Genomic DNA, 24431 nt, shown 5'->3' on the forward strand with positions numbered 1-24431 from the left:
AAAACTCGCCAACTCATGGAGACAAGGAACAGGTGGCGGAGGGACGCTGCCATAATTGCTTTGTTACAGAGAGGCTAATTTGGTCACCACACAAGCGCAATTGGAGAATTAATTCCGATGAGACATTCTGATAGAGAATGGGCCTCTATACGGTTCCCCAGGTCAGCTGTACACTGCCCAACCTCCTCTCCCCCTGCCTCAGATGGGTTTCAGCAAGACAGTTAGGGCGTGATACTGAGCCAGACCGCTCAGCGAGTTCAACCTGGAAACCATTCACAATTGGGCTGACAAGTGCCAAGGGATAGTGGTGCCATTCAAATGCCAGGCTATGACCATCTGTAACAAGAGAAAATCCTCCCTGACATTCAATGCTGTTACCATCACTGTATCCCTCATTGTCAACATCCTGGGGGTTACCACTGACCAGAAATTCAACGGTGATGAGAGCAGAGGAGAAATTGGCCAAACTGAAACAGACAGCTCACAATTTACCTCCCCAAAGCCTGACCACCATCTGTGAGGCTCAAGTCAGGAGTTTGTTTATTATTTATTCAGGAGATGTGGGTGTCGCTGGCTGGGCCCAGCATTTCTTACCCATTCCTCGTTGCCCCTTGAGAAGGTGGGGGTGAGCTGCCTTCTTGAACCGCTGCAGTCCATGTGCTGTAGGTTGACCCACAATGCCCTTAGGGAGGGAATTCCAGGATTCTGACCCAGTGACAGTGAAGGAACGGTGATATATTTCCAAGTCATGATGGTGAGTGGCTCGGAGGGGAACTTGCAGGGGTGGTGTTCCCATGTATCTGCTACCCATTGAGGGGATTCCTCCTTGCTGACACAACCCGTGCAATGCTGAGTGGGTGCTGCAGTGTCTGAGGTACCTCTCATTTGGGTGAGATTCGCACTCAGGAGAATAGAGATGATTTTTAGAATGCAGAAATAGAATTTCTGCAGTGCATCTTGTAGATAGTACACACTGCTGCCACTGAGCGTTGGTGGTGGAGGGAGGGGGTCGATTATGGACGTGTGATGGAATGCTCCACATCTGTCTGGATGAGTGCAGTTCCAACAACACTCAAAAAGCGAGACACCATCCATAGAATCCCTGCAGTCCAGAAAGAGGCCATTCATCCCATCATGTCTGCACTAACCTGGTGAAGAGCATCCCATCATTCCTCCTCCAAACACTATCCCTGTAATTCTGCATTTGCCATCGCTAATCCGGACAGCATCAAGTTCCTGGGAGTGATGATAACTGACGGCCTGGCCTGACTTCCCACTTAGATGTGATGATCAAGAAAGCACAACAACGCCTCTTCTTCCTCAGGAAGCTCAGGAAATTTGCCATGTCTATAGGGACCCTCACCGAACTTCCACAGATGCACCATAAAAAACATACTGTCCGGGTACATAATGGCCTGGTGCGGCAACTGCTCTGCCCCGGACTGTAGGAAACTACAGAAGGTGGTGTGCACAGGCCAGACTGTCACAGAAGCCAACCTTCCATCCATGGACTCCATTTACACGGCTCGCTGCCGCGGAAATGCAGGCAACATCATCAAAGACCCATCGCACCCTGGTAATGAGCTCCTACAGCCTCTTCCATCAGGCAGAACATACAGAAGCCTGAATACATGCACCAGCACATTCAGGAACAGCTTCTTCCTGGCTGTTATGAGAATGATGAATGGACTGGCTTGCCTCAAATAACGCTGATCTTGCTAAAGTTAATCTTGCCTAGAGCACACCCTTTGTATTATAATGTGTATGTCTCTAAGTCTTTTTACAACCTCTGTTCTTTACATCCCTCCTTACTATGAGCTACCTGTACTGCTCATAAACACTGCTTTTCACTATACTCTGGTACATGTGACAATAAATCAATCAATAATCTGTACATACAAGTCAAAACAGCCCACTTCATTGGCACTAAATCTGCAAAACATTCACTCTGTGTGTGTGCATGTGTGTGTGTTTGCGTGCGCGTGTGGGTGTCTGTGTGTGTGTGTCTGTGTGTGTGTGTGTGTTTGCGTGTGTGTGTGTTTGCGTGTGTGTCTGTGTGTGTGTGTGTGTGTGTGTGTGTGCGCGTGTGTGCGCGTGTGGGTGTCTGTGTGTGGGTGTCTGTGTGTGTGTGCGCGTGTGGGTGTCTGTGTGTGTGTGTCTGTGCGTGTGTGCCTGTCTGCGTGCATGTGCATGTGTGTGTGCGTCTGTGCGTGTGTGTGTTTGCCTGTATATGTGGTGTGTGTGTGCACGTGTGTGTGTGTGTGTGTGCGTCAGCGTGTGTGTGTGCCTGTGCGTGTGTGTGTGTGTGTCTAGGGGCAGTTTTATAAGGGGTTAGAGTTTAACTAGTAGAGTTCATTGTGAAGGTTTGTAATGTTTAGCTGTTGTTTTTGTTGAGGACATGCTGTTAAACTGGGTCTAAAAAGCAGGGAAATTAGGGGGAGCTCTGCGTACCTTTTAAACAATTTAACTTTGCGCTGACTCCACTACCTCAGAGTCGGGGTTTTCACTGAAGCTGGGAAAACATGTTTAAACACAAAGAGCAGGTTGTTAGGGGGAAGGTGGAGCCCGTGGATGTGGTGGAGGCAGGTGGCTCTCGAAAGGAAAACGGGAACGTCCTTCGAGCAGAAACGGTTTGTAGGCTAATGGCGAAAAGGGGAAATGACGGGCTGAATGGCCGCCTTTGCTGTAAACTTTTGTTAATTCTTTAGCATCATTTGCAACCTCAGGAGACTGTAACGGCTTAGAGCCAATAGAGAATTTTCGGAATGTAGTCTGTGTTACAAATGTCTGAAATGCAGCTACTGATCTGCGCACAGCAAGACCTCACTTACAGCAAAATAATGGCTGGATAATCTGCTAACCCTTAAAGCGGGGACATTTATGCTTCAGAGAATCAATACGGCCAGGAGACCTGAAGCTTATCTTTTCAATTCACCCGAGTGAGAATCTCACCCGAACGAGAGGTACCTCAGACACTGCAGCTCCCCCTCAGCATTGCAAGGGGTGTGTCAGTGAGGAGAAAGAGGCCAATATTTAATCCCATCAATGGGCCAGAGGTATGTCCCTTTTTTTGGGGGGGGGGGGGGGGGTGCTTCAGTCTGAGGGAAGGGGACAGTGGTGAAAGAACGCCAGTTTTTTGAAAGGTCCCAAACCGGCCCTAACACACGGGAGCAAACATGGCCGAGCGATTGACACACAGATGAGGAACGCGTGTTCTTACTTCTTGTTGGTGACAATGTAGGCGTACTCCTCTCTGCGTGGCGAACCCGTGGCCCCGCCCGGTTGGAGATCCTCGCTGTGCCCTAGCAGCCGTTCGGGGTCCTGGCCCAAGCCCAGGTCCTCCAGGATATTGGCAAGCTGCCCGGGGGGCCTGCCCAACTCCACGGCCGCTCCCTGGGCCTCTGGCTCGCTCAGGCCAGGGCCCACCAAGGTGGTCGCCACCACGGCCTGAATGCGCCTGGCCGCTGCAGCGTTCGGAGGGCCCAGGGCCTGTGTGGAATCTGGGTCCGGGATCAGCGATTCGCTGCTCTCTCTTGATTCCACCTCTTTCCAGTGCTGCATAGTCCCCTCCATCATGGATGCCTTCAAAGAGACAAGCAAGTTTCTTGATAAGGCCGAGAGCTGCACTACCATTCTGCGTTAATTTGGTAAAATTGACATAAAAACAAAAGCTTTTTAATCCCCCCACCCTTTCACAGGATGTGGGCATCGCTGGTGAGGGCCAGAATTTGTGATATGGTTAAGAGTCAACCACATCACGTTGGGCCTGGAGTCAAGTGTGGGCCAGATCAGGTAAGGATAACAGATTTCCATCCTCAGAGGAACGACGCTGGTGAACCAAGCACATTTCTTTTTTAGAAACAGTGGGAACATGGTCACAGTGATGATTTCCAAATGGATTTCAAATTTCAGCACCTACCTTTCAAATAGTGGCCTGTGGCTTTGGACTAATGAACCACAGACATCACCACGATGCTACCATCACCTCCACATCCATCCCCACACACCCGCCCCCCCCCCCCAAACCCCCATCAACCTCATTTACTGCCCACCCCCAATTGACCATTGATCTGAGTGGCATCCCAGAGGGCAGTTCAGAGTCAACCCCATTGCTCTGGGCCTGGAGTCACATGTAGGGACAGACTGGGCAAGGATGGCAGTTCCCTTCCCCAGAGAAGCAGAGTCACCAATAACTCTAAATTCCAAATGTATTAAGTGCAATTAAACCGCAGGCCCTCGGAGTGACGACAACTAAGTAACCTGTGCTGGACTTCCCATGTAGACGCGACAGTCAAGAAGGCATAAAAATGCCCTCTTCCTCAGGCAGCTCAGGAAATTTGGCAACTCCATAAGGTCGCCAACTTCCACAGATGCACTATCGAAAGCATACTGTCCGGGTGCATAACGGCCTGGTACGGCAACTGCTCTGCCCAGGACCATAAGAAGCTACAGAAGGTGGTGTGCACAGCCAAGGGCCACCATGGAAGCCAACTTGGAAAGGGGGCCAACATCATCCAACACCCAGTAATGATCTCCTACACCCTCTTCAGTCAGGCAGAAAACACAGAAACTGAAACACACGCACAAGCAGGTTGAGGAACAGCTTCTTCCCTGCTGTTATTAGACTGATGTATGGACTCTCTAACTTCAAATAATGTTCATCTTCCTAATGTTAACCTTGCTCTTATGCCCCTCCTGTGCAGCCGTAACATTGTATACCTCACTCTGTCAAAGCACGCTATGATCTGCATGTCCTTCTTTGCGCTGCATGCAAAACAAAGATTTTCACTGTACTTAGGGAGATGTCACGACAAAAGAATCAAATCAAGCCAATTCCACGAGCGGCCACAGTGGGATTGAAACCCTTGTCACAAGATCATTAGCCTGGACTTTTGAGTTACTGGTCCAGGGACATTACAACCATGCCACCATCTTCATTTGCATTTCAGACGAACCAGGCTCTATCACAATGAAGATCAGGGGAAGTGATAGCCTAGTGGTTTGATCACCGAGACCCAGGCAATGTTCTAGTGAAGACCCAGGATCAAATCCTGTCACGGCAGATGGTGGAATTTAAATTCAACTTAACAAAAAAAGAGATGGAATTAAGAATCTAACGATGACCATCGTTGACCGTCAGGAAAAACCCATCTGGTTCACTAATGGGCTTCAGGGAAGGAAACTGCCATCCTTACCTGGTCCGGCCTACATGTGACTCCAGACCACAGCAATGTGGTTTACTCATAACTGCCCTCTGGGCAATTAGTTCTGGGCAATAAATGCTGGCCTGTCTGGCAAATGAATTTATAAAAACTCAAATTCCAGACCTCCACCTCATTATTAACCCAAGAAACGTCCCAGGGTCCAAGATGTTTTTGCATGCTGATGATACAGAAACTGCTCTCTTCCAAATTGTTCACAACTTGCATTTATACAGCACCTTAAGGTCATCCCCAAAGACCTTCATAGACGCAACAGTGAACCGGGTTTGCTGACACTCCGACAGGTGAACAACAGCTTGATCGAAGGGATAGATTTTGAGAAGCATCTCAAGACAGGGAGGTGGACAGGTTGAGGAAGGGACTCACACTTCTAAGTGCTCAGGTTGCTCAGTAGAGAATATAAAATCAAAACTCTTCTCATCGGTGGGACAGTCTGACAATGTCCCTTTCCCCACACCAGGCCTTCATTCAGCTGTCAGAAACAAGGCTTAAGAAGGCAACAGTACATAGAGGTCCACATGCTGTACGGCCAATCTCCAATTTGTAAATCTCACCTTTTTCTGCATCGAACTGCCTTTCTCCATCAGCGCTGTAAGAGAAGGGGCAGATATTAATTCTTTACAGTGAATCATTCACAAAGGACTCAAGTTGCATTTACATAGTACCATTAGGGTCATCATACAAAAGATGATGATGGTGCCTACGGTTAATTGATGAAATAGAAAACAAAAGAACTGCAGATGCTGCAAATCAGGAACAAACGCAGAAGTTGCTGGAAAAGCTCAGGATCCATGGCGGCATCCATGAAGGAAACATCAGAGGTACTGTTTCGGGTCCGGTGACCCTTCCTTACTCCTCTTTATTGTGGATGTGCAATCCCTTTACACATCCATTCCCCACCAGGCGGGTCTCAGGGCTCTCCGCTTCTTCCTGGAGCAAACACCTGAGCCATCCTGAAGTTCTCATCCAGATCCTCAACAATTTCTCTTGCAACTCATCTCATTTTTTTCAGGTACGAGGGGTGGCCATGGGTACCCCGCACGGGCCCCAGTTATGCTTGTCTCTTCACGGGGTATGTGGAACATTCCTTGTTCCAGTCCTATTCCAGCCCCCACCCATAACGGTTTCTCTGAGACATCGATGATGTCTTTGGTGCTGCTTCCCTCTCTCATCTGGAATTGGAAGACTTCATCAATTTCGCCTCCAGTTTCCACCTGCCCTTACTTTCACGTGGTCTATCGCTGACTCCTCCCTTCCCTTCCTTGACATTTCTGTTCCATTTCTGGAGAGAGACTGGCAACTAGTATCCACTACAAACCCGCCAATTCCCACAGCTACTTGGACTATACATCCTCACACCCCACTTCCTGTAAAGACTCCATCCCATTCTCTCACTTCCTCCGTCTCCATCGCATATGTTCATATGAAGCCAACTTTGACAAGACAGCCTCCGAAATGTCCACATTCTTCCTCAGCCAAGGATTCCCCAGCTCTGCTGTCAACAGGGCCCTCAACCAGGTCTGACTCATCTCGTGCACGTCCACCCTCACCCCTTCTCTTCCCTCCCGCAACAGCGAGAGAGTTCCCCTTATCCTCACAGACCATCCCACCAGCATCGACATCCAGAAGATCATCAGAAACCATTTCCGCCACCTCCAGTCACATATTCCCCTCCCCTCCCTTATCCTCCTTCCACAGGGACCGTTCCCTCAGGGTCACCTTGGTCCATACTTCCTTCACCCCCAATACCTCCCCACAGCCCTTTGGCATCTTCCCCTGTAACTGGCGAAGGGCAACACCTGCTCATTTACCTCCTCCCTCTCCACTGTCGGAGGGTCAGCACTGAGGGAGCGCCGCACTGTCAGAGGGTTAGTGCTGAGGGAGTGTCGCACTGTCAGAGGGTCAGCGCTGAGGGAGAGCCGCACTGTCAGAGGGTCAGTGCTGAGGGAGTGTCGCACTGTCAGAGGGTCAGCGCTGAGGGAGAGCCGCACTGTCGGAGGGTCAGTGCTGAGGGAGAGCCACACTGTCAGAGGGTCAGCGCTGAGGGAGCGTCGCACTGTCAGAGGGTCAGTGCTGAGGGAGTGTCGCACTGTCAGAGGGGCAGCGCTGAGGGAGAGCCACACTGTCAGAGGGTCAGTGCTGAGGGAGTGTCACACTGTCAGAGGGTCAGTGCTGAGGGAGTGTCGCACTGTCGGAGGGTCAGTGCTGAGGGAGGGCCGCACTGTCAGAGGGTCAGTGCTGAGGGAGTGTCACACTGTCAGAGGGTCAGTGCTGAGGGAGTGTCGCACTGTCAGAGGGTCAGCGCTGAGGGAGCGCCGCACTGTCGGAGGGTCAGTGCTGAGGGAGCGCCGCACTGTCAGAGGGTCAGTGCTGAGGGAGTGGGCACTGTCGGAGGGTCAGTGCTGAGGGAGCGCCGCACTGTCGGAGGGTCAGTACTGAGGGAGTGCCGCATTGTCTGAGGGTCAGTACTGAGGGAGCGCCGCACTGTCGGAGGGTCAGTACTGAGGGAGCGCTGCACTGTCGGAGGGTCAGTGCTGAGGGAGCGCCGCACTGTCGGAGGGTCAGTGCTGAGGGAGCGCCGCACTGTCGGAGGGTCAGTACTGAGGGAGTGCCGCACTGTCAGAGGGTCAGTGCTGAGGGAGCGCCGCACTGTCGGAGGGTCAGTGCTGAGGGAGTGGGCACTGTCGGAGGGTCAGTACTGAGGGAGTGGGCACTGTCGGAGGGTCAGTGCTGAGGGCGTGCCGCACTGTCGGAGGGTCAGTACTGAGGGAGTGGGCACTGTCGGAGGGTCAGCGCTGAGGGAGTGCCGCACTGTCGGAGGGTCAGTACTGAGGAAGTGCCGCACTGTCGGAGGGTCAGTACTGAGGGAGTGCCGCACTGTCGGAGGGTCAGTACTGAGGGAGTGCCGCACTGTCGGAGGGTCAGTACTGAGGGAGTGCCGCATTGTCGGAGGGTCAGAGCTGAGGGAGTGAGCACTGTCGGAGGGTCAGTACTGAGGGAGTGAGCACTGTCGGAGGGTCAGTGCTGAGGGAGTGAGCACTGTCGGAGGGTCAGTGCTGAGGGAGTGCCGCACTGTCGGAGGGTCAGTGCTGAGGGAGTGAGCACTGTCGGAGGGTCAGTACTGAGGGAGTGCCGCACTGTCGGAGGGTCAGTACTGAGGGAGTGCCGCATTGTCTGAGGGTCAGTACTGAGGGAGTGCTGCACTGTCGGAGGGTCAGCGCTGAGGGAGTGCCGCATTGTCGGAGGGTCAGTACTGAGGGAGTGCCGCACTGTCGGAGGGTCAGTACTGAGGGAGTGCCGCATTGTCGGAGGGTCAGTACTGAGGGAGTGCCGCACTGTCGGAGGGCCAGTACTGAGGGAGTGCCGCACTGTCGGAGGGTCAGTACTGAGGGAGTGCCGCATTGTCGGAGGGTCAGAGCTGAGGGAGTGAGCACTGTCGGAGGGTCAGTACTGAGGGAGTGAGCACTGTCGGAGGGTCAGTGCTGAGGGAGTGAGCACTGTCGGAGGGTCAGTGCTGAGGGAGTGCCGCACTGTCGGAGGGTCAGTGCTGAGGGAGTGAGCACTGTCGGAGGGTCAGTACTGAGGGAGTGCCGCACTGTCGGAGGGTCAGTGCTGAGGGAGCGCCGCACTGTCGGAGGGTCAGAGCTGAGGGAGTGCCGCACTGTCGGAGGGTCAGTACTGAGGGAGTGCCGCACTGTCGGAGGGTCAGTACTGAGGGAGCGCCGCACTGTCGGAGGGTCAGTGCTGAGGGAGTGCCGCACTGTCAGAGGGTCAGTGCTGAGGGAGCGCCGCACTGTCGGAGGGTCAGAGCTGAGGGAGTGCCGCACTGTCAGAGGGTCAGTTCTGAGGGAGCGCCGCACTGTCGGAGGGTCAGTGCTGAGGGAGTGCTGCACTGTCGGAGGGTCAGTGCTGAGGGAGTGCCGCACTGTCGGAGGGTCAGTGCTGAGGGAACACTGCACTGTTAAAGGTTCGGTCTTTCAAACAGGAAATGAAATGTCAAAAGTCTAGTATGTAACCACAGAAATTAACCAGGGAAACTACTGAAAGTTCCTGAGGGAATGTGATCGGATGGATGTGGAAAGGGTGCTTCCTCTTGAGGGAGAATCTGGAACCTGGTCTCTGTCCAAAAATTAGAGGCTGCCCATTTAAAACAGAGATGAAGCCATATTTAACATCCCAGAGCATCTTCAGCACTGTCTTCCACAAATGGCAATGGGAACGGAGTATTTGAATATTTTTAAGGCAGAGACAGATAAATTCTGGATGATCAAGGGTCTGAAGGGTTACTGGGAGACGGCAGTACTGTCGAGTAGTCAGGTCCATCAGAATCTTAATGTGTGCTAGAGCAGGCACGAGGGGCTGACTGGCCTCTCCCTGTTTCTAATCCATATGTTTGTTCTCTCAGCTGGGCCCCTCCACCACTTTTGTAACAGTTAGTCCACCCCAAGGGCCTTGGGTCCTTCCCGCCGCCCCCCGAACTAAAAAATCATTCGACATGGAATCTGTGGTCATTATCACCTTGTTCTTTTTTGTGGGAGCTTGCTGTGCTCAATTCATTTACTTTTTGCATTGCAACAAGGAGAACACTTTGAAAACAGGCCTCACTCTCTGTGGAAGAGTCTCAAACACCCTCAGCTTCTGAATGGCATAAGGGAAACACAAATTTAGTTTCTTCCATAAACAAAATCTGACTTGTTTCGCACAACTGATTAAATTCCAGACCCTGCAAGCCCAAGCAGAACCAGAAACATCGGAAAAGTAGGCCATTCAGCCCCTTGAATCTGTTCCATCACTTCGTGAGCTCAGGGGCTGATCTGTGGCCTAACTCCATCCACCTGCCTTTGGCTCCTATTAACTGAACACCGTTGCTGAACAAAACTGAATCTCTCTCAGATTTCAACTTAACATCTGATCCAGTATCCACCGCCATCTGTGGAAGGAAGTCCCAAACCTCTCCCTCCCTCTGTCTGTAGAAGTGCTTCCTAACATCTCTCCTGAATAGACTGGCCCTCATTCTTAGTCTACGCCAATAGTTAGAGTTATGGGGATGTAGAGCTCAGAAACAGACCCTTCAGTCCAACTCGTCCATGCTGACCAGATAGCCTAAATTAATCTAGTCCCGTTTGCCAGCATTTGGCCCATATCCCTCTAAACCCTTCCTATTCATGCACCCATCCAGGTGACTTTTAAATGTTGTAACTGTACCAGCCCCCACCACTTCCTCTGGCAGCTCATTCCATAGACACACCACCCTCTGCTTGAAAATGTTGCCCCAGGTCCCTTTTAAATCTTTCCGCTCACACCTTAAACCTATGCCCCTCTAGTTTTGGACTCCCCTGCCCTGGGGAGAAGACCTTGGCAATTCACCCTGTCCATGTCCCTCAGGGTTTGATAAACCTCTGTAGGGTCACCTCTCAGTCTTCGGTGCTCCAGAGAAAATAGCACCAGTCTATTCAGCCCCTCCCTATCGCTCAAACCATCCAACCCCGGTAACGTCCTTGTAAATTATCACTGAATCCCTACAGTGTGAAAACAAGCCACTCAGCCCGACCAGTCTACACCAACTCACCAAACAGCATCCCACCCAGACTCATCCCCCTGTCCCATAACCCTGCATTTCCCATGGCCAATCCACCTACCACGCACACGTGGGAGGAAACCCACACAGATGCTGTCGGGGAGAATATGCAAAGTCCACACAGATAGTCGTTTGAGTGTGGAATCGAACCGGGTCCCTGCTGTGAGGTAGCAGTGCTGACCACTGAGCCATCGTGCTGCAAATCTTTTCAAGTCTCACAACATCCTTCCTGTAGTGGGGAGACCAGAACTGCACACAGTATTCCAAAAGCAGCCCCAACCAATGTGCTGTACAGCTGCAACATGACCCTCCCAGCTCCCATACTCAATCCACTGACCAATAGAGGCAAGTGCGCCAAACACCTCCCTGTCTACCTGTGACTCCAGCTTCAAGGGTCAGTGAACCTGAACTTCAAGGTCACTCTGTTCAGCAACACTCCCCAGGACCCTATCATTAGGTGTATAAGTCCTGCCCTGATTTATTTCCAAAACGTAACACCTCACATTTACCTAAATTGAACTCCATCTGCCACTGCTCAGCCCATTGGCCCATCTGATCAAGGACCCGTTGTACACTGAGGTAACTTTCTTCACTGTCCGCTACACCTCCACTAGAATCCCCAACTACTGGAAATAGTTTATTTTTAATCTGTCTTTTCCTGTGAATATATTAAAATATTTGAAATCTCTGCTGTGCACAATATTCGTCACTTGGCACAGCCCCACAAATGCCACTTCCTCGACTTCCCAACCCTGATCTTCCCTCATACTCCCCTCAGTCTCGCTGAGCTTGCCACACGGCCTTACCTGGGTCAGGCTGACCCGCCATCCTGGTGAGCTGACCAATTGCTCCCGTCACGCGGTTTAGCTGCTGGTCACTGAGGTCTCGGAGATCAATGCCGTACTTCACCAACTCTTTGGCTATCCTCTGGATGGCAACATCTGTGGGAACAAAACACAGTGTAGTATGACGCAGCAACGTGCTAATGGCAGCCTGCATCGACACACAACATCTGTTGTTTTGAGTCTCACAGCAGACATTCATTATAACTTTAGGAGACAAGGAAACAGAAAACAGAAGCGGGAGTAGGCCATTCGGCCCCTCCAAGGCCTGCTTCAGCATTCAGTGTGACCACTGCAGGTCACCCAACTCAGTCCCTGTTCCTGCCTCCTCCCCCGCACCCTTAATCCCTTTAGCTTTAAGAACTATATCCAACTCCTTCTTTTGGGTCAATAGCTCAGCACCACCTTGCGAAGGGTCACTATTGGATAGGTCAGAAATATACTTCATCCATTCATGGGATGAGGGCATCACTGGCCAGGCAGCATTTATTGCCCATCCCTAATGGCCCAGAGGGCAGTTAAGAGTCTACCAAATTGCTGTGGGTCTGGAGTCACATATAGACGAAACCAGATAAGGATGGCAGTTTCCTTCCCTAAAGGACAATAGTGAACCAAATGGGTTGTTCCTGACAATCAACAATGGATTCCTGGTCATCATTAGATCCTCAATCCCAGATATTTATTAAATTCAAACTCCACCATCTGCCATGGCAGGATTCGAACCTGGGGCCCCAGGACGTTATCCAGGTCGCTGGATTAACAGTCCAGCAATAATACCACTAGGCCATCGCCTGCCCAAATAGCTAGCAGGATGGTTTTTAACGTTCAATTCTCCATCTGCTCTCCCCCACTTCAAATTGAAGCTCATTTTCAATCCAGGAAAATTGTAGGGGTCATGGTAATGTCACTAAACAAATAAATTAAAGGCCCAGGGCAGCACGGTGGCTCAATGGTTAGCACTGCAGCCTCACAGCGCCAGGGACCCAGGTTCGATTCCAGCCTCGGGCGACTGTCTGTGTGGAGTTTGCACGTTCTCCGTGTGTCTGCGTGGGTTTCCTCCCACAGTCCAAAGATGTGCAGGCTGGGTGGGTTGGCCGTGGGAAACACAAGGCTGGAGGGGTAAAGTAGAGGTGGGTGTGGGTGGGATTCTCTTTGAAAGGTCAGAGTGGGCTTGATGATCAAAATGGCCTGTGTCCACATTGTAGGGATTCTATGATTCTCATGCTCTGGGGGGACAGATTCCAATCAGCTGCTTTTGGAAGAGGGGAGCCAAGGGCTCGATGGTATGGTTGTTCAACTGTTAACCCAGAGACCCTGGCAATGTTCTGGGGAAGAGGGTTCAATCCCACCACAGCAAACAGTGGAGTTTGGATTCAATAAAAATCTGGAATTAAGAGTCTTACAGGGAACAACCCAGCTCGTTCATCTAATGCCCTTTACAGAGAGGGGAATTTGCCACCCTTACCTGGACTGGCCTAAATGTGACTCCAGACCAACATCTGCACACAGCTCAGGTGTCAGCAAACCGTCCCCAGGCTCTGGGATCTGCTTTGCCATTTGGGGAATGGCAGAGGAGGGGCTGGTGGGGCAAATGCAAGATGAGGTTGAGAAAGATGAGAGCCTGCACTTCCAGCTGGGGTCCCCAAAGCAACTGGCTCGCTCTTTCTCTCTCTCTCTGATGTCACAGCTTCACATTTCCAAGTCAGATTGCTATACCCACCCCCTGAGATGCTAGAACTCCTCCGACAATTACCCATTCACACACCAACTTGCACCGTGCAGAATGACTCACTCAGATCACACCAGCTCCTCAAACAGGTTGCCTGGCTCGGTGCCAGCTCAGAGAATCCCTACAGTGTGGAAACAGGCCCTTCGGTCCAACAAGTCCGCATCGACCCTCAAAGCATCCCATCCAGACCCATTACCCTAATCCACACATCCCTGGACACTATGGGTAATTTAGCATGGCCAATCCACCTAACCTGCATATCTTTGGACTGTGGGAGGAAACCGGAGCACCCGGAGGAAACCCACGCGGACACGGGGAGAATGTGCAAACTCCACACAGACAGTCGCCCGAGGGTGGGATCGAACCCTGGTCCCTGGCGCTGTGAGGCTGCAGTGCTGACCACTGAGCCACCGTGCCACTTCTGTGGGGAGAAATATTCAGTTTGCTTCCCACAACACATCGCGCCCCCCCCCCCCCCCGCACTTCCCCACAGCCAGTTTCAAGTAAATGTGTCAATTATCTCCTGAATCTGCATCTTCCTGGCAGTGTGTTCCAGACCACAACAACTGTGTGGAAAGGTTCTCTGCCAACCTCTGAGCCTTTTTACAAAGTATCCTGAACCTGTATCTTGGCCACTGCACCACCTTCCACTGAGAACCACTCTCAGTTTTGCACCCCTTGATTCAATCTTCCCTTAACTTTCCTGCTCAAAGGAGAGCATGCCAGTCTGTCCAGGCTGTCCTCATGACTTCCCTATTAGATTATTTTATTCCATCTCCTCCACATTCTCTCCAAGGCTTGGACACCCTTCCTGAAATGTGGAACCCCAAACCAAACCAATGCATTGACCGTCCCTAGTTGCCCCTAAGAAGGTGGAGCTGAGCTCAAATCGCTACATAGGTTGACCCACAATACTATTAGGGAGGGAATTCCAGAATTTTGACCCAGTGACAGCGAAGGAACGGTGGTGTATTTCCCAGATAGGATGGTGAGTGGCTTGGAGGGGAACGTGCGGGGGGGTGGTGTTCCCATGTATCTGCTGCCCTGGTGGATGGAAGTGGTCGTGGGTTTGGAAGGTGCTGTCTGAGGATCTTTTGGTGAATTACTCAAAGTGGTTCTGAAGGTTGAAGACATTATACAAATTCAAGTGCTCTCTATTTATTTACACAGTGAGAATTAGCAGAGCTCACGCAGATACAGGGCAAAAAAGGTACGGGAGTGTGGGTGTGGGCACGTTCCCCTCCAAGCCACTCACCATGCATTGATTCGGTTTGGGGTTCCACACTTCAGGAAGGGTGTCCAAGCCTTGGAGAGAATGTAGAGGAGATGGAGATCGGGGGGGAGTGGGGCAGCGCTGAGCCACCAAAGCAACCACAATTCACCATTTGGGAAGACCCCAGCCCCCAGTGGAAGAATACAGAAATGCTAACTTTAGGCAAAAAAAGTGATGCCGTCATAGTTGAGCAGCAGTGAACTGATGTTGCGAAGATTGGCGGAGAATCAGAATTGACGACTTGAGTGAGGAAATATTGGGAAGGAAAGGGGTCAAAGGTGTTGGGGAGGGTGCGGTCAGGGAGAATGATGTCCTGACGTTAATTTGGCGACATATTTGAAAGAACATTTGACGTACAATAGAGCTTAATATTGGGCAAAACAACAGAAGGTTCCGGAATAGCTCATTCTCAAGAAGTGAAAAACTTTGGTGTGACTGGTTTCAAACTTTTATCAATGAAAGTCATTCAGAAGGATTTACATTTTCCCTTTAAACACAAAAGCTGTGTATTATAAGTCAGTTCATCAATGACACTGAGTAGCTGCCTCGAACCGAGCGAGTTTTAAAAAAAGCTCTCTTGCTCAGAGGAACAGCTACATAAATACCTCATGGAAGTTATTACGAATACAGTACAGAAAAAGCCATGAGCCCACACAGATTAATTTTAGCTGCGAATGTGTGGGGGAGTATTTGTAGATTTACAGAATCAATTGGTAACACACTCCAAAAGAACAAATGAAAAGAACAAATTTGCATTTATGTGGTATAATATTATATTACGTTTGGGAGAGGCAACAGCCAAAGTTATATCATTGCCAGGGCAGTAGTTCACAGCAGATGGACTCAATAAATAACTGGAATTAAGAATCTGACGGTAACCATTGCTTGTTCATCGTCAGAAAAACCCATCTGGTTCACTAATGCCCTTTAGGGAAAGAAACTGCCATCCTTACCTGGTCTGTGACTCCAGACTCACAGCAATGTGACTGACTGGAGACTTTTGTTACAGACGGGCAATAAGTACTGGCCCACCCAGAGATGCCCATATCTCATGGATGAATGTAACAAGAAAGCTGCTTCCTGTCCTCTGAAGAAGGGTCCCGACCCAAAACGTCAGCCTTCCTCCCACTCTGATGCTGCCAGGCCTGCTGTGTTCATCCAGCTCTACACCGTGTTATCTCGTATCCTCTGAGGCTTTCTTGAAGTGTAGTCACTGCTGGTGTGTAGGAAATGAGAGCGGCATCCCCCCTGCATCTACCCTGTCCAGTCCTGTTAGAATTTTGTAACTCTCTATGAGATCCCCCCTCATTCGTCTGAACTCCAGCAAAAACAATCCTAACCTAATCATTCTCTCCTCCTACATCAGACCCACCATCCCCGGGATCACTCTGGTAAACCTTCGCTGCACTCTGTTGAGAGACGAGCATCCTTCCTCTGAAAAGGAGACCAAAACTGCACATAATATTCTAGGTGTGGCCTCACCAAGGCCCTGCATAACTGCAACAATACATCCCTGCTCCTGTACTCAAACAGATCCTTCAGCCCAACCGGTTCTTGCTGACCAGGTTCCCAAACTAAGCTAGTCAGATTTGTCTGTGTTTGGCCCGTATCCCTCTAAACCTTTCGTATTCATGTGCCGGTCAAATGTCCAAAAGTGTTGTAATTGTACCTTTTTAAAATTTTTTTTATTCATTCATGGGATGAGGGCGTCCCTGGCTAGGCACCCTAATTATCTCGGGTCCACCACTTCCTCTGGCAGTTCACTGCACACATGGACCATCCCCCCTCTGTGTGGGAAAAAGTTGCCCATCTGGTCCATTTTGAATCTTTGCCCTCTCACCTTGAACCCATGCCCTGGGGAAAAGACCTTGGCTAATCATCTGGTCGCTCATGATTTATTGACCTCTGTAAGGTCACCTCCCCCAACCTCCTATGATTTAATTTGATTTATCGTAGTCACATGTACCTAATTACAGTGAAAAGCTTTGTTTTGTGAGCAGTATAGGCAGATCATAGTAAGCAAGGACATACAGATCATAGGGTGCTTAGACAGAGCGCGGCATGCAGGTTACACTGCACAGGAGATAAACAAAGCAAGATCAGCATTATTTGAAGTTAGAGAGGTCCATTCAGCAGTCTAATAACAGCAGGGGAAACTCCAGGGAAAAAATGTCCCAGCCTTTCCTGCCTCTCCTTCTAGCTCAAACCCTCCAGTCCCAGCAACATCCCTGTAAGTCTCTGCTGCACCCTCTCCAAATTAATAACATCCTTCATACAACCGGGTGACCAGAACTGGTCACAGTATTCCAGAAGTGGCCTCACCAATGTCCTGTACAACCACAGCATGATGTCCCAACTCTGACCAACAAGACCAATGTAAAAATAATCAGGCAATCTGTTTTCAGGCATTGATTAAGGGATCAATATTGGCAAAGAGACCGGGTATAACACCTTCACACTTCTATATAATTGGCCATGTGAGCTTTAAGGTCCATGTGAAGGGGATGATGGAATCTTGTAACATCTCACCTGGAAGCTGGTATCTCTGACAGTCCAGCACTCCCTCTAGCAAAGGGAACAGCAATTAATATTGCTGTGAGAAGAAATCGCTGGCAAGTTGAGTCTGATTGTGTGAGGCATTGTCAGGGAGAATATACTGGGGGATTGTCAAATGCAGAGTTGGTGTTGAAGTTCAAATTAGGCAAGTTGGCTCGGATTGGTCAATGAGGGACTTTGTTGATGCCAGAGAGTTCTCCCTGGAGTCCTGGCCATTGCTTAACTCTCCAGTCAAGGTCACAAAGAACAGAACACCTGGTTGACATTACACTTATGCTTGTGGGAGGTTTTTCTGCACAGACTGGCCGCCCAGTTTCTGGGTCACCACAGTGTCTGGGAAGTGCTTCACTAAGAAGCCTGATGGCTATGCAAAATGCTGTACATATGTGAGCTGTTCTTGTTAATTTAAAGGCATGATACAAATGCAAACCAAGCCTACACTCTTTTCTGGCCTCCAGAAGGGAATTGGATTTAAAGGCACACATCCTGCATCCTTCATATAATCTCTAGAATGAGGGCCAGGCCATTCGGCCCATGAAGCCCACACTGACCCTCCAAAGAGCCTCCTGCTCCCTACCCTACCCTGTATTTCCCATGGCTAACCCAGCTACCTTGCATACCGCAGTCAATTTAGCATGGCCAGTTCACCTAACCTTTGGACTGTGAGAGGAAACCGGAGCACCAGGAGCAAACCCACGCAGACACGGGGAGAGTGTGCAAACTCCACACAAACAGTTGCCCAAAGGCTGGGATCAAACCCAGGTCTCTAGCAGCAGTGCAAACCACTGAGCCACCCTGATGGAACTGAAATGCAGGCAGCAGAGAGCAGGCATTGAAAGACAGGGGGGATAAAAATAACTCAAAGATTTTGGTGGTTTGAACGGGCTGCACTTAGAGGGGACACTCTATACAATGGAGAGTCTGTGCTTAGCAATGGGGGGAGAAAACAGCTCAGCAGTGCCACTAGCTGGTCACAGCCTGACACTGCATGCAATGAGAGATAACAAAGTGGATTAACACAGCAGGCCAAGCAGCATCTCAGTATCACTGCATGTCATGATCAAGTTCTTTTTAAAAATTCTTCATCAATTCTTCATTCCTGAAGAAGGGTCTAGGCCCAAAACATCAGCTTTCCTGTTCCTCTCATGATGCTTGGTCTGCTGTGTTCATCCAGCTCTACATCTTGCAACATGGATTGGGATATAGTTATAGAGCATGAAAACACATCCTTGGATCCAACTCAGTCCATGCTGACTATGTTCCCAAACCGACCCAGTCCCACTTGCCTGCATTTGGTTCATACCCCTCCCAACCTTTCCTACTCATGTACGTATCCAAATATCGTTTAAATTTTGTAACTGTACCTGCGTCCACCACTTCCTCAGGAAGTTCATGCCACACGCGAACCATCCTCTGTGTGTAAAAGCATTGCCCCGATGTGTCTTTTTTAAATCTTCCTCCCGCCTTAAAACCACCTAGTTTTGAACTCCCTCACCCTCAGGAATAGATCCTCAGTGTTCACCTTATCTATGCCCCTCATGATTTTATAAACCTCTACAAGGCAAGTAAGTAATTGCAGGAACAGTAAGAGCAACAAGGCATTTTGACTCAGAGGTGAGCAGGTAGTGAGTCCGTCACAAAGTATGCACATTCCAGCCTGTCCGCGTCCGTCACAAAGTATGCACATTCCAGCCTGTCCGCTCCTGGCTCAGTTTCTGCCTCAGCACTGACTGCTCTCTTTATGGTCACAACAGGTAATAAGGTCACAGCTCTCTCTCTCTCCCTCCCTCCCTCTCTAATAGGGAGAGATACCAAAAGTGAGACAGTCACCACACTGCACCAGGCACTGGGCACAGAGCAGAGGGAGGAGGTGTCTAGAGTCAGCGGCTGTCACAACACTGCACTTTCACCATCATGCTGTAATCTTGGCAAGTAAAGTGGATACTTGTGAGATTATCCACTTTGGGAGCAATAACAGGAAGGCAGATAGCTCTCTGAGAGGTGATCGATTGGGAAAGGGAGAGGTGCCCCAGTCACTGACAGTAAATATATAGCTGGAGCAGGAGGTGAAGGAGACAAATGGTATGTTGGCCTTCACAGTGAGAGGACTGGAGTACAGGAGCAGGAATGTCTTGCTGCAGCTGTGCAGAGCCTTGGTGAGACCACACATGGAGTATTGTGCGCTGTTTGGATCTCCTTATCTGAGGAAGGATGTTCTGGCGATGGAGGGAGTGCAGTAAACATTTACCAGACTGGTTCCTGGGAATGGTAGGACTGACATATGAAGAGAGGCTGGATTGGTTAGGATTGAATCCACTGGAGATTACAAGAATGTGGGGTGATCTCTAACAGGACTAGACAGAGTAAACACAGGAAGGATTCCTGATGACCGGGAAGTATATGGCAGGGATCACAGCCTGAGGGCATGGGCTGGGCCTGAGATGAGGGGAAATTTCTTACCCAGAGTGTAGGGAGCCTGTGGAATTCTCTGCCACAGGAAGCAGTTGAAGCCAAAACATTGAATGTTTTCAGGAAGGAGTTAGGGCTAAAGGGATCAAAGGGTATGGGGGAGAAACTGGGAATAGTTTGTGAGTTGGAGTCATGATCATATTGAATGATGGAGCATGCTTGAAGGGCCAAATGGCCCACTCCTACCCCTGTTTTCTGTGTGTCTGTGACATCTCGAGCTGACTATTCCAATGCTCTGTAAGACCACTCTACTTAATCACTGTGGCTCAGTGGGCAGCAGTCCTGTCCCTGACCCTCATGGTCCTGGGTTCAAGTCCCACTCTGGACCTTTGACAATTATGAAAGGCTGAGCACAGAGGGAGTGCTGCACTGCCAGGGGTGACAAATTTCAGATGAAACATTAAAATGAGATTCCATGCATTCTCTCTGGCAAATGTGAGAAGATTCCACTGCAGGATCTATGTGGAAGAAATACTGGATAGTTTTCCACAGTGCCTCGAATCCCTCAATCAACTGGGGAATGGATTATCTCGGCATCTCATGGTGGCTCAGTGCTTAGCACCGCTGCCTCACAGCGCCAGGGACCCGGGTTCGATTCCAGCCTCGGGCGACTGTCTGTGTGGAGTTTGCACATTCTCCCTGTGTCTGCGTGGATTTCCTTCGGGTGCTCCGGTTTCCTCCCACAGTCCAAAGGTGTGCAGGTTAGGACGGAACGGCTGTGTTAAATTTCCCGTAGGACACAGGGATGTGAAGGTCAGCCCTGGGAAATGCAGACTTACAGGGATCGCGTAGGGGGTGGTGTGTCTGGGTGGGATGCTCTTCAGAGGGTCAGTGTGCACTCGATGGACCAAATGGCCTGTCTCCACACTGTCAGGATTCTGTGATTAACCACGCTCTGAACGAACACCACGTTGGTGGAATATTGAAGTCAGCCTGTGACGTTTGGGAGAAACATTCCTCACGTGAAATCAAACACATCCTGAACATCTGCACAAACGGGGCGACGTCTTACCCTCCTGAGGTCGGGGGTCGCTGACATCGATAGCCTGACCCTTCACCCTGTTTGGGTGCCTTACTCTGGTGGTGCCATAGTCCAGGTGGTAGCTGCTGGAGCGGTCGGAGGGTAGTTCCTGATCGTTGTCTTTGGGATAGCTCCTGCCCTGTTCCGGGCCCAACTGGTACACGTTCCCATTCTGTTTAAACAAATAGGAGCTGATTAAGTCCTGTGGCCATCTCCAGGCACCTTTCTGCCAGCTGGATGTGCCAGGGTTATTCCGACCCGGGTCTGGCATGAGTAACACTGCCTTTGAGAGTGAGGCAACTCACAGGGTTGGCTGGAACGAGGAGTAGCAGCTGGGGGTGGGGGGGGGGGCTTTTCCACCATTGACTGTCTCGATAACACAACTACAGAAAGGTGGAGCAGGACGAGAAGGGAGACTCAGGTTCCTCTTCGCAACCAGCCAAGCAACCGCAGAACCCACCCAGCGGCCTCCTCAAAATAAACACACAAGGAATCCTGGGACACAGGAGCCATTCGGCCCATCGAGGCTGCTCTACCATACCAAGAGATCACAGCCAACCTTGCATCCGGAAGGATGGAGCTTGGAAATGATGGTATTTGCCCAGCTTGGTCATGTAGACTTTTCAATATGGAGTTCCAGTTCACAACAAAACAAGCTATCTCACATACCATTTCAATTACCCCCCTCCCCGCGCCCCCATTCCTCAGATGACATGTCCATCATGGGCCTCCTGCAGTGCCACAATGATGCCACCCGAAGGTTGCAGAAACAGCAACTCATATTCCGCTTGGGAACCCTGCAGCCCAATGGTATCAATGTGGACTTCACAAGCTTCAAAATCTCCCCCTTACCCCCACTGCATCCCAAAACCAGCCCAGCTAGCCCCCGCCTCCCTAACCATTCCTCCCACCTCAAGCACCACCCCCATCCCCTACCCACTAACCTCATCCCACCCCCCTGACCTGTCCATCCTGCCTGGGCTGACCTATCCCCCCCAACTCCCCAACAGCCACTTCACTGGCTCTAACCTCGCCTCTTTGACCTGTCTGTCTCCCCTCACCCTATCTTCTCCTCTATCCATCTTCTATCCGCCTCTCCCTCTCTCCCTATTTATTTCAGAACCTCCTTCCCCTCCATTTCAGAAGAAGGGTCCCAACCCGAAACGTCAAGCTTTCCTGCTCCTCTTGGCCTGCTGTGTTCATCCAGCTTCACACCATGTTATCTCAGATTCTCCAGCATCGGCAGCTCGTACTATCTCACATATTACTGACTTCCCTCTAAAACCATAAGACTTCGGAGCAGAATTCGGCATTCTGAGTTATCGCCTCGGCTCTGCCATTCAATCACATCTGCCTCCTTCCTCCTCCCCATAATCTCTGACACCCCTTTCCTAGTGTAGAAATATTACTAATCTCATAGGGTCACACAGCGCGGAAACAGACCCTTTGGCCCAAGAAGTCCATGCCAACCATAATCCCAAAACTAGTTCCACCTGCCCATATCCTCCAAACATTTCTTACTCGAATACTTTACTAAATGTCTTTAGTACATTGTAACTGTGCACCCGTCCACCACTTCCTCTGGAAGTTCATTCACACATGAACCACTCTCAGTTAAAAAATATTGCCCCTCATGTGGCTTTTAAACCTTTCTCTTCTCCCCTTAAAACATGGCCCCTAGTCTTGAAATCACAGGTCAGTTACCTTACTTACACCCATCACGGTTATATAAACTTTAACAAGGTCACCCCTCAAACTCCCACACTCCTGTGAAAACAATCCCAGCCTCTCCTTTGGTAAACGCCAGGATGTTGATGGTGGGGGATTCAGTGATGGTAACACCGTTTAATGTCAAGGGGCTAAGGGTGGGTAGTCTCTTATTGGTGATGGTCATAGCCTGGCGTTTGTTACTTGTCACTTGTCAGCCCAAACCTGGATACTGTCCAGATCCTGCTGCGTTCGGACAGAGAGGTCACATCTACCGAATCGCTTATCACTGGAAAGTCCTCCAGTCAGAGACAACAATCCACTAAACCCATGGGACAAAGACAGGGAAGGCTGGAGAAACTCAGCAGGTCTGGCAGCATCTGGGTAGAGAGAAATCGGGTTAACGGTTTACCAGTGGCCAGTGAAGGTTGGCTGCTTTGGGGGGGTGGGGGGATGGCTGGTGAGGGAGGGGGAGAGGGGGGATGGAAGAGGGGAGAGAGGAAATGGAAGAGGAGAGAGAGAGGTGTAGGGAAGGGGGAGAGAGGGGGAGGAAGAGAGGGCGGGTGAGGAGGGATGGACAGGAGGGAGTGAGGGAGAGGACGTAGGGGCAGGAGAGGTGGGAGATAGGAGAGGGGTGGGAGAGAAGAGCGGGTAGAGAGGGGAGGAGTGGGAGAGAGGGAAGGGAGAGGAGGGGACGTGGGAGATGGGGAGAGGAAGGGAGGGGGAGGGAGTGGAGGGAGAGGGAAAGGAGCGGAGGGAGGGGTGGGAGAGAGGGGAGGGAGAAGAGGAAAGGGGAGGGGCAGGAGGGAGGGGAGGGAAGGTTAGGGGAAGGGAGTGGTGGTAGACAGAGGAGGGAGTGGAGGAGGGAAGGGCGAGGATGAGGGAGCGGAGGAGGGAACAATTAAAGTCACAAAATGCCAAACCTTGGGAAAGAGATAGGGCTCCAGTACTGCCCCTTTAACACTGGGGTCGGGTGTGAACCGGGATGGGCTGCCATACAGGACAAGCTGCAGGTAGCGACGGATCTGAGAGGGTGGCCATTGCTCGAACGCTGCTGCGGACACAGCCCCGGGGTAAACATCTTTATCTGCTTGCCACTGCGATCTGAAACCAAGGACAAAGTGAATACCATTACAGCCAGAAAATAAAACCAGAGGCGAGCGGGATGTGGTCAAGCCAGTTACTACCAGCAGGTGGCAGTACAGGCCGAGGTATCTCCCACACCCTCCATTCCCAGTCACTGGGCTCTCAGGGCCCACACAGTTAACCCCTCACTCTATAAAACACTGGACTGGCACAAGGAGTACACGTCAGGGACCCCCGTGTGAACGTTACACACTCCCAGGGGCAGGGACAGCACGGGGCTAGGTACAGAGTAAAGCTCTCTCTACACTGTCCCCCATCAAACACTCCCAGGGAGAGGGACAGTACGGGGTTAGATACAGAGTAGAGCTCTCTCTACACTGTACCCCATCAAACACTCCCAGGGACAGGGACAGCACGGGATTAGATACAGAGTAAAGCTCCCTCTACACTGACCCCATCAAACATCCCAGGGAGAGGGACAGTACAGGGTTAGATACAGTGTAAAGCTCTCTCTACACTGTACCCCATCAAACACTCCCAGGGAGAGGGACAGTACGGGGTTAGATACAGAGTAAAGCTCCCTCTACACTGACCCCCATCAAACACTCCCAGGGACAGGGACAGCACGGGGTTAGATACAGAGTAAAGCTCCCTCTACACTGACCCCCATCAAACACTCCCAGGGAGAGGGACAGCACGGGGTTAGATAGAGTAAAGCTCCCTGTACACTGACCCCCATCAAACACTCCCAGGGAGAGGGACAGTACGGGGTTAGATACAGAGTAAAGCTCCATCTACCCTGTCCCCCATCAAACACTCCCAGGGACAGGGACAGCATGGGGTTACATACAGAGTAAAGCTCCCTCTACCCTGACCCCCATCGAACACTCCCAGGGAGAGGGGCAGCACGGGGTTAGACACAGAGTAAAGCTCCATCTACCCTGTCCC

The 24431-nt window shown here is 50.8% G+C and overlaps 1 protein-coding gene across 2 annotated transcripts in view; it reads right to left on the minus strand.

Annotated features, from left to right (window-relative positions):
- Positions 1-24431, minus strand: part of LOC125454444 (receptor-type tyrosine-protein phosphatase-like N) — a 191300-nt gene that overhangs the window by 122455 nt on the left and 44414 nt on the right. For both annotated transcript variants that reach the window (XM_059647552.1, XM_059647553.1), the window contains 5 exons: positions 23321-23501; positions 20682-20862; positions 11607-11741; positions 5777-5811; positions 3221-3582 (listed from right to left, as the gene is read on the minus strand). In XM_059647552.1, coding sequence (XP_059503535.1) covers positions 3221-3582; positions 5777-5811; positions 11607-11741; positions 20682-20862; positions 23321-23501 — 894 coding nt within the window. The remainder of the gene's footprint in view (positions 1-3220; positions 3583-5776; positions 5812-11606; positions 11742-20681; positions 20863-23320; positions 23502-24431) is intronic.

Source organism: Stegostoma tigrinum, chromosome 7, assembly GCF_030684315.1.
Source record: "Stegostoma tigrinum isolate sSteTig4 chromosome 7, sSteTig4.hap1, whole genome shotgun sequence".
NCBI lineage: Eukaryota > Metazoa > Chordata > Chondrichthyes > Orectolobiformes > Stegostomatidae > Stegostoma > Stegostoma tigrinum.